Source organism: Plectropomus leopardus, chromosome 20 (assembly GCF_008729295.1).
Source record: "Plectropomus leopardus isolate mb chromosome 20, YSFRI_Pleo_2.0, whole genome shotgun sequence".
In the NCBI taxonomy this organism is placed as follows: domain Eukaryota; kingdom Metazoa; phylum Chordata; class Actinopteri; order Perciformes; family Serranidae; genus Plectropomus; species Plectropomus leopardus.
Genome location: NC_056482.1, coordinates 5,385,122 through 5,395,692, shown reverse-complemented (window position 1 = coordinate 5,395,692; position 10,571 = coordinate 5,385,122). Strand labels below are relative to the sequence as shown.

Here is a 10,571-nt window from a genome sequence, read left to right as displayed (position 1 = left end):
GAAAAATGTTCACTTAGAGTGCCTTACCCATGCCAATTTCTCATTTCCCCCCCCAAACTGATTCAGAAGGTCCACTTCAGTCACACTTACATATACACCATACGTTCCAGTTTTATTCCTAACTATATTCTGAAGGGTTTTGGAGCTAGAGTAGTTCATATGTTGTTTATAGCCTGATTTCAAGAGCATTTTATTCCTAATATCATGGTGGATTTTTATTTCTTTTTTTAAATTGCTGGTGACAATATTTTCGAATTCATGGACTGATAAAAAGAGATATCCACGTACGAAAAAATAGGTAATGCATCATTTGCATATTTAACCATAAACATGTAAATATTTGTAAATAATTGTCTTAATCTAATAAATTAAATGTGAAAGTTTCATGTTTATCTACAGTTTTACCGTAGTCAACTGAAAAAATGTGTGGAACTTTACATCCAACTTTTAAGGCCATTTTTGAGGCTTTTTTTCATACTCTCATCCTCTTCAGTAGAACTTATATACACCAAATTTTCCATTTTTATTTATTTTTTTAATGTAATTTAATTGTCATTTTTTATATAGCTATAGTGTCTTGCCTCCAATGATGACTACTTATCTGTTCTGGAGTAATTATACATGACTTTCTTACTACTACAAGTTCTACAATAATATTCACTTTGGTAAAAATGACCGTAATCACCATCCAGTGGGACTTTTGGTAAAATTTATTTCGCAAGTGTTTAAGTGTTACATATTTCCAGGGATTGTCTTAACAATGATGTATCCACCCCACCCCCCCACCCCCAACAACCAGGACAGTAAATGAAAACAAATTTTTGTATTTACTTACTTTTCACACAAACTGTACAATATGTGAATATACTTGTAGCACAAGGGATAAAAATGTTTAACTTGAGTACCTTTAATTGATCAGACCCAAACTTATTCCATCAAGTATCAGAAGCAGAAAGAAGTATTAACATCAGTACCAGGATTAGTCAAGTTGACTTTATACTTCCACTGTTTTTTTGTTTGTTTTTATTAAAATCAAAGATGTATCATCTCTTAAAATTCAGAGATTTAACAGTGTTCGTTTGTTCTTTAAGAACACCTTCCCGTGTGCTTCGATCCTCGAACCCTGAACACGTCAACATTGTCATCAGCGGGTGCTACTCTGGAGGACCCAGCTTCTTCAGGAGACATATACATATCATGCTCCAAGACATATGAAGGCATCTCATACAATCAAATATATTGATTAAAAACAGTCAGTGAAACTGGAGTTTTACTTAATATTTGCAGAAGCAATCACAGAGACTAAGGCAGATAAAAGAGGGGAGTTATAATAAAAGACCAGCTACAGTAAATGAAAAGAACGGCACTATGTGCAGTAAGACGTGTTTAAGTGGCATGAGTCATCTTATGTTCCATAAGTGGCTCTCTTTGAGTTGTCCGTCCCGCTTTATTTTCCTTTCTTTTGCTTAGAAAATGGAGGAACCAATGAAAAGGGATGTGGTAGAGAATAGACATGAACCAGAATAGAAAAACAAAACAAAACAGAGGGACCTTCAGTTCAACCTTCATCTTTTGTGGTGTTATCCTCTAGATCCTCGTCACTGTCTAAATCACTGTGGAGCCTCTTGGCCATAGTGTTTCTGCTTCTCTCCTCCTTTGTCCCTTTCTTTAGCTGGACTGGTAATGGTTTCACTGGTTACAGACACAGAAAATAGGATGAAACAATTTTTAATTCAAAAGTTTCAAACATAAGAACAATCAGCAGATAATTATAAAGATAATTACTTTTAACGCTTTAACATCCTGCTCAACCATTTGGTAGAGCACATTTTCAGTCACCATATCTTATTGTGTTGTGTATCTTGTGTATCTTGTTCATCTTAACCCTTTGAAACCTGGTTCTACACTTCGCTTTTCTTGTGCTGCTTTCAGATGCATTTTACAAATAGTAATAACTATTTAAACCTTTTATCCCTAAACAAATCTGATATATGTCTTTAATAAACATGGGGAAACAGGCGATGAGCAGCTTGGTAAGCAATGTTCCACATATTGCAAGTAGATTAAGATTTAAAAAGAAAAAAAAAAGGTGGGGAGAAAATTTCTTTTTTCCTTTTTTGGTGCTAATATACAAGTAATTTCTTGCACTTTTTCTGAATTTCTTGCTAATTTTGAGTTCATTTTTTTCGTAAGTTGCTCATTGCCTTCTTCACATGCATTTGAAAGAAATCAAGCTAATTTGTTCCAAGTTTTAAATGGTCATGTGTTGAACGTAACCTGATTGAGATATCTACCATTCAATTCAGGTATGTTTTGCTAAAAAAAATATCCACTAGATGTCGCTGTGTCTTGGTGGTGGGTTTTTCAATAGCAGGCATATTTTTCGTCACTTTATAATTTTAGAGGTCTTACTGAAAGGATTTATGTAAGTTCATACAAAAAAATAAAATCTAAGTGTCAAATCATTTGTTTGTAACAGTTGATTTGGCCATTTATGGTAAAGGTAGTGATGCTAAGCTAATGTAATTAAAATTGACAGTTTGCCAAGAAATTAAAAAAAAATCTGCTAATTCATTGTTGTTAAATGATACATTTAATGTTATTTATATTATTTATGCTGAAATAATTTTGTGAGTATTATTTTTTTTACTGTCTAAGGCTATGCTAAACTCAACAGTTGAATTTGCCTTTTAGATATATAGATAACGAATTTATATTTTTTACGATAAAAGAACGATAAATATTCACTGTTGTTAGTACCATCTTTAATGTTATTCTATTATATATTTGATGAAAAAAATCATATCATATCTTTTATTTTTTACTGTTTCTGTGATGTTTTCAAAGTACTGCAATGCTAAATATCTAGAATAAATCTGGAAAAACCTGTAATTAAATAGCCCAAAATTTGGTTACAAACTGATGTGTGTTGGCATTTGACATATTACAAGTATTGTAACAGTACATGATTTGCAATATTGACGGGGGCTTTTCCCATTATACCATTATGATAAAGAGACATCTCAACCTGTAGAAGCATATTTTAAAAAATAGAGTTTAGGGTCAGTTAAAGAAAATAAACATTGATTTCTGTATTTTCTCTTATATTTTCAATTATCTTTGTATTATAGCCCTGAGGAAATAAAAATGTAAAGACATTTTTTTTCCCATCAGTTTTTTCTTAGTGAGGACATTAAAGGGAGTTAAGTCAACAGCGTGTGTGCAAATCTTGTTTTTGCTTTCATACGGTCACTTGTAAATCAACACCATCCCTCCTGATGTTAGTTTTTTAACTCTCACCTGCTGATGGAACAAATTGGTCTTCAGCCCCGCCGCCATTATCGCTGTGGCTGGCGCTAACCGTCTCTTTCTGTTCCTCGTCTGTGACAATTCGCTGTCTCGCACTCTCGAAAACAGACTTAATGACAATCGAATCCTCATAGATCTGCAGTGGCAAACACACACACACACACACACACATAAACAGCAATGGGTTATTCTTCACCACATCAGCATCCAAATTCATTTTCAATTATAGAACAGAGCCTGAAAAATTATGTTACACTCAAATACAAGATTTTCTCGAGGTTCACCTGAGAGCCCTCCAGGTTATAGGTCTGAGCATTGTGACACAGGAGGAAAATATCCTTCTCCAAATCCCCCACACTTCTGTACTTGTGATTACGCACACGCTCCTGTGAAGCAGAGGGTCAGTGTCACAACCTCAATGTGACCATTGCAATAAATAATCAGATACAGTATTTTGAAAGATGGATTTCCTATGAGGAAAAACAAAAAGTACATTCCCAAAAACACAAAAACTCTCACAATAACTCCCATTTTGAAGCAAATAGTTCAACATTTTGAGAAATATGATTTTTCACTTTCTTGCTGGATTTCATGTCCACACTCACCAACCATATCACTGCGCAGAAGGACACGTGCATCTACTGCTGGCTCACCTAGCACAACTGAGCTATCTGACGTTACAGCTCAGCCAAGGAGGACGTTACAATCTCCTGCTGTCACCAGCATGAGCCTCTCGTCCATGAGTAGATGCGTGCTTCCTTCTGCGCAGTGATACAGTTGGCAAGTGTAAACATGTAAAGTGAGGACAAGTGTAAAATAAAGATGTATTTCAGTTTTGGGAGTTAAATTATGGACTGGACACAGTGATGAGTTGAAACTGTGCTGATCTCTGTTAAGATTGTTTTTAACTTAAACTGTAAAATGATCACAAATTATAGTGTAAAATGATTATATATAAAGTAATTCATGATTTATTGTAGTGTGAAAAAATAGAATTTTTTTTGTTTTTAATTAATTTATGTTGTCATTTTGGTGTTGCTGTTATTTTATGTCATCCTGTGGTGGATTTAGGATTGGTAAAAAATAAACCTTGGGCTTCAGCCTATTTCTTTTTCAGTTACTGATTGGAAAAAAAGTGTGAAATAATTCTTTTTGCGTGACGCATGTAACCCAAATAAAATTATTCATTCATATATTTGAGAAAAGGCAGACATCTCTACAGCTGATATCTCCAACACTCTGCAATTCACACCAAAACAATCTAGCTTAATAAAAATATAGTTACATCAAGGAGAAAAATATGTATTTTGGGGTGAACTGTTCATTTAAGCTGACACCAGCTGGTTATCTAAGCGTAAAGATTGGAAAAAAGGGGAAACAGCTGGCCTGGTATTGTCCTAGGATTAATAGAAGTTTACCAACAAGCACCTCACATTATTATTATAACACATTATTATTTATTGTTTAAGCCATTGTTTTAAGCCATACAAAACTGAAACTATCTCTCAGCCAGAAATTTCACAACTGGTTACCTGGCAACTTCAACAACACAATAAATTTGTGTAGATGCAAGATGAGATTAAAAAAAAGCTAAAAGAACAAAATAAAAATCCCCAGATTTGACTTTTAGAGAAACGCAACCCAAAGTCATGCTGCAGTGGTCAATTACGTAAGCAGTAATAAGAACAAAGATGCCCACAGTCCATGGGGAACAAGTACTGCAGTCTCTTCTTATTGTTAAATATTATAGTGACTAAAAGACATCAGGCTATTAACAGTTTGTATGTACTATTCAACAAAGGACAGCACTAGCTTCAAGTTTGTATGCGAACACTTGTGTTTTTTGTCGCAGTAAATACACTACGTTAATGATAATAAAAAGCAATTCTACTGGTCTTTTAAGCCAAAATACAGACCGACAGAAAACCAAACAAGACAAATACTCAGTTGCTGAGATGGTGATATTGGCTTTCTATAGTTTGTCTAAACCCTCCTCTCCCCCATGTAAGTGACACTCCCACACTGCCGTTCAACCTGCTGCTACTTGCTGCAACACCTGATTTGGTGTGAATGCAGCCTAAGAGAGTGAATACATGTATCTCTCCAAGCGTTGAAGTATTCCTTTAACCTCTAAGTATCAAGTCAAGTCTTCAATTATTTGCAGTGAAGCTTTAAAGCAGCAGCGTGGAGAATTTAGTGGCATCTAGTGTTGATGTTGCAGATAGCAATCGACTGTATATCTCTGCCTTAACCCTGTAAGCAGAGAATCTACGGAGGCCCTCAGGTAACATAAAAATATTAAAGGCCCTCTCTAGAGCCAACAGGCGGGTTTCAATTAACCCCCAGATTGTGCAGATTGAAAATGGAAACATCAATTTAGAAAAAAATTCTAACTTATTACAAAACAGATTTTACAGTCACATGAGTTGGTATTCCAGGCGATTTGAAAAAGCCATATTTCAAAAAAACTACATCGGAAACCCTTTTTTGGCTTTTCTAGGTCACATGATGCTATGGATATGTGCGTGTCGAAAGGAACTGGCTTCCTCTGGCATGATGCAGCAGGAGCTACAAGAGGTGTTATTGCATTGCTTAACTCTTTAAAAGTTGAGCAGATCATCCGAAGTTTTGAATCCACAATTCCTCAGTGAAATCTTGGACTATCACCTCCTAGAAGTCCCTCATACTTGGCTGCTCCCACGTATAAGGGGTTTGTTTTTCTATTATCATTCGCATAACACGCCAATGTCGCCTTGGATTGGAAATCATGACGGCTAGTGTGGTGGCTGCAATAGAAATAAAGCTGCAAATGTTTTAAGCATCCATCGTCATGCTTCTTGGAATGTTATCGTGACAGAAGTCGCATAACTTCACTCAATAGAAACTCAGTAATCTTGTTTTATTGACATTACATAATACCGCTCAAGTTTTGTGCAAATCTGTAATGGAAACCTGTCTAGTGTTTGGTATGTCTGTTCTGGGCTACTGTAGAAACATGGCGCTGAGTGTGGGACCAAAACTGTGTATTTTCAGCCAAAATTTGAACTTTTTTCTAACATATAAGGTGTTTTTTGTGTCTAAACATAACCAAACATTAACCTGTTGTAGAGAAAGTTTCAACATATGTTCAACATAATAATGTACTATACATCAAAGTTTCATTGACATCTATAATCACTTTGAAGTTTTTTTTCATACTAATACACATTTCAGAAGTATATCATCTAGTTGGCTCCACACTGTACCTAAGCTCTATTTAAATCATTTCTCAATCAGTGTTTATTTAATAAAAGCGGCGTTTGAATATTTAATACAGCCACTTGTGTGTCTTTTGATGTATTATGTATCTGTTGGAGTTTCATCTCCCCTTATTTGACTTTCTCCCTGCAGATAAGATAACAGTGATGTGTGTATGCGAGTTGTGAGAGTTTTCAGTGACACTTACCCTGATCCTTCTGAAGTCGACAGGCTTGCGGATCAGCTCGTAGTACTCAGGTACCTCTTTCTTAGAGGGAAGCTGCACAAAGCCTTTGCTGATCTGTCGACCCAGCCTGGAGGCACAATGTGATCGTTCACAGGATCTCATTTATCAAGAAAGTCTCACCAATTAACATACACTGACCCGCCAAAACATTAAATCCACTGACAGGTGAATAAATAACACCGATCATCTCTTTGCAATGTAATCTTCTGCTGGGAAACCTTTGGCCTGGCATTCATGTAGAGGCTACTTGACACGCACCGCCTACCCAAACGCCATTAAAGACCAAGTAAAGGTTCATGACAAGAGCACTTCTTGATTCCTCAGATCCAAATCCAATTGAACATCCGTTGGATGTGCTCATGTCTGGACAGGCCAGAGGCCCTACTGTGGATCAAACTTGGCTCTTATCTATCAAGACACAGGAACCCTGGGCCCAGTTGTTAAAAAAATTTAATCTGGGTCAAAATGATCCAGATTTGGGAATCCAGCGTTTTGCTATCCAGGATGAGCTGATCCATCTTACTTTAGTACCAGTTTCTCAAAGCAGCATTGGATTGGATCACCCTGATCCAGATACTAACTTTTCATGATAAACAAATCCAGATTACCAGTTCTCCAAATGGGAATTAATTTCTCAATGTAGGCTACTCGTTATGTAGAGAACAGGTAGAATAGCCAACATAGGGTGACTTTAAGTGTTTAATTTGAAGAGACAGAAAGCAGCATGGGGGATGCAACTGTTATAAACTACTTAAGTTCTATATAAGAACTATATAAGTTCTAGGTTTCTATTCAAATGTTTTAAAATACTGGGACCTGGAGGTTCTTCATGGTGTCTGGTGCCAAGGTGCTGGCATTGGAGTCCTGTGGGTTGCGAGGTGACGCATCAGCATGGTCTATGGATGCTCCGTCATATTGGTATCTGGGTAATTGGGGGCCAAGTAGTTGCCTTGAGCACTTAGTCAGATTTCAGGGGCCATTCCTGAACAGTTTCAGTGTTGTGGCATTGTGTATTGTCTGCAGTGGTGTTTGTGTGGGTGGACCATGTCATGTGGTGTCAGAATAAATGCCAAAACCCAAGGATTCCCAACAGAACATTGCATTGTAACGAGATCATCAATGTTATTAACTTCACCAGCTGGTGATTTTAACTTTTTTTGGCAGATTACCATTGTTGCATCACAGTCTCATGACACACAGCACAAAGAATTGAGCTCCCTCACCCGTCTTTGTAGTTGATAACCATATCTACCAGTGTGCTCAGTGTTCTGGTGAGTTCTGGTGGGTTTGGTGGGAGTTTCTCAGCAGGCGGGCGTCCTCGCTTCCTTTTGACCTTTTCGCCAGTCTCCTGCCCGGCCTGCAGTTCTTTCTCGCCAGGTTGATCACTTTTACGCTTCTTCAGACTGATGTCCTCTTCCATCTCCTCCAGGGAACCGTTTGCTCCTGCCTCAGGCTGCAGGGAGAGGAAGAGACATCTAACAAACTTAAACAAACTTGTAGCAGCAGGATGACGCAAATGACACATTAAATGTGTATAGACTTAAAGACTGCAAGATCCTTTCTTCTTTGTGCAATTTATACCTTAGACTTACATTGGCAATAACAATTGGGGAATGGAAGGAAAAAAAGTAGAACTGTGACCAAATTCCATGCAAAACTCATTCATTCCCATTCATTCTCTTGTAACTTTTATATTGACAGTTGGGATGCTCAGAAACTGCAACACACTGAATATGTTTTCAAACATTTTTATTTACCACTGAGAGAGAAACCTGCAGCACTTCAAGCTATAGAATCCAAGTCGAAAACCCTAAAATTAAAGCACTCACAGTCTCCTGCTAATTAGCGGCACTGGCTGGAGTTTAAGCATTCAAAATTACAGAGTACGGTTTTGTATTCAAACGAAAGAGCATTCATTTATTTATTACGGAAGCATATGAATTTGCATGGACTGAAGCGACCCAACTGCTGTGCTGTCTCTGCAAATTTAGGACAGATTATTTTATCTGGAGGCTTTGATGTCAGATGATTATCGAGGGGAGGCAGAATTTTTAAAAAATGCACAATGAATGTGACACATTTGGAGAAGCCATGTTCTACCAGAGTACAGATTCTAAAAAAAATGCTAATAATGCAATAAATATTAACCCATATTTTCCCGGTTATGCACAAAAAATGAGACGATTTTTAGGTGTGTTTCGAGAAAGGATGCCTGTGCTGCATCCTTAGTTATTTTCGACCCTTTTGTCGCTCCTTTCCAAATATCTGCTGCAACCACTGTGTTTTCCACAAAGGCAATTAGAGGCCAGAAACATGAGTATGCATGCAGCAGGAGCAGCAGCAGCAGCAGCAGCAACCCGGCTGGAGAGGAGAGGGAGGAAATAGAGAAGGCATGCTGCCCAATCCGAACAGAATATTGATGCATCAGACACATACAGTACACACAGCAGCGTTCATATAATAAAGCTTGTGTAAATGTATTTCTCAAGGACAAAGATGATGCTGTTTTGCACACACAGGGTGCAGAATTATGACTGAAAACAATATGATCAAGCCTCGAACTGATGGTGACAAACACGCCTGCATATCCGGACCAAAAAATGCATGGCAGAGGATTGAGTTAGAGGAGACAACAAGACTAAAGAGGCAACAATGGAAATCCTGTTCATCATCGCTCGGCTCAAATGAAGGCTTTAAAAGCCCCGCTGCTCTCTCTGAAGGGCTGCAATCATTCCAGCGGAATACAGGAGGGATAGAGGGTAATCCTCAAAGATGTATAACACAGCTGAGAGCTGCCTGATTCACTGTACATGTGTGAGTGTGTATGTCAGTGTGTGCATGTGATGATGCTCCATGCCTGTGTGCTATCTCCTAACAAGCCAGCCTCTTTTCCTGACTAATCTGGCAAAGATTCCCTCTCATCTGTTACAACACACACCTACACACACACACACACACACACACACACACACACACCCTCTCTCCCCCCGCTCACTCACACACACACACACGCACGCGCACACACAGACAGACGGGAATAAAGCTCACAGAGATCCTCGCTCTCTTTCCCTGGCGCGCGCGCACGCACACACACACAGTCACCCGAACGCACACACATTTTATCCATCTCTTCCTCTCTTCCCATGCGATGTAGCCTGGCTGAATCCTGAGAAGAAAAGACATGGAGGAGGATATTTACCTGAGCGCAGTCTGCAGGCTGGCTATCAGGATCGGCTGCAGCTGTGGGGGAGAGAATTAGCAAGCCAGCATAGCGGCGAGCTGCTAGTCTCTTCATCAGCTGATCACTCAGAAGCAGAGCCCAGAAGGGGGGAGAATAAAAGCGCTATGTTTTCATATACAAATCAATGGGCTGGGGGAAAATAGAAATGCCATACCCATCTCCTGGCTGCGGCTCTCCGAAGTCTTTTTCCTGACTCTGGAAGGCCCCGAGCTTGTCTCCCTCTGCATGTTTTTAATATCGACTGCTGCCAGACGGTTTTTTTTCTCTCTTCCTACCCTGCTGTTAAAGTTATCGGGTCCATTTTATTTGTTTTGTTGTTGTTATTTTGGAAAAAAATTGCGATGCATTTCAGAGGGAACATGGTGCACGGAAACAAGAGTCCAGCCTGCAGCAACATGCATATGTGTGCACTTCATACATGCTGTGTGCAAGCGCGTAATCGCCACGGGAGACTGGGGTCATGTCCTCGCCAATGTATAAATATGGAAACGTTGCAACCCTCCTCCTCCTCCTCCAGTATTTGTAATGACCAGACAC

At 38.5% G+C, this 10,571-nt stretch overlaps 1 protein-coding gene across 3 annotated transcripts; it reads right to left on the bottom strand.

Moving 5' to 3' along the window:
* Positions 1-925: 925 nt before the first annotated feature.
* LOC121960215 (probable global transcription activator SNF2L2) lies at positions 926-10,251 on the bottom strand. 3 transcript variants are annotated; one of them, XM_042509835.1, is made up of 7 exons: positions 10,189-10,242; positions 9,993-10,033; positions 8,017-8,246; positions 6,755-6,860; positions 3,594-3,695; positions 3,301-3,445; positions 926-1,692 (listed from the first exon to the last, which is right to left on the bottom strand). In XM_042509835.1, the coding sequence occupies exons 1-7, from the start codon at positions 10,190-10,192 to the stop codon at positions 1,559-1,561; spliced, it is 762 nt and encodes a 253-aa protein (XP_042365769.1). In that variant the 5' UTR covers positions 10,193-10,242; the 3' UTR covers positions 926-1,558. The 3 variants fall into 3 exon arrangements, with proteins under 3 accessions (XP_042365769.1, XP_042365771.1, XP_042365768.1); XM_042509837.1 differs by lacking the exon at positions 9,993-10,033 and having other exon boundaries at positions 10,189-10,251; XM_042509834.1 differs by having other exon boundaries at positions 9,993-10,238.
* Between the last annotated feature and the right edge of the window lie 320 nt (positions 10,252-10,571).

Excerpts from the sequence above, each read along its gene's own strand:
- LOC121960215 (XM_042509834.1), bottom strand. The coding sequence starts at position 10,088 with ATGAAGAGACTAGCAGCTCGCCGCTATGCTGGCTTGCTAATTCTCTCC. Across the intron at positions 8,247-9,992 it reads AGCCTGCAGACTGCGCTCAG|CCTGAGGCAGGAGCAAACGG; the intron begins GTAAATATCCTC and ends CTCTCCCTGCAG. Across the intron at positions 3,446-3,593 it reads ATAACCTGGAGGGCTCTCAG|ATCTATGAGGATTCGATTGT; the intron begins GTGAACCTCGAG and ends TTGCCACTGCAG.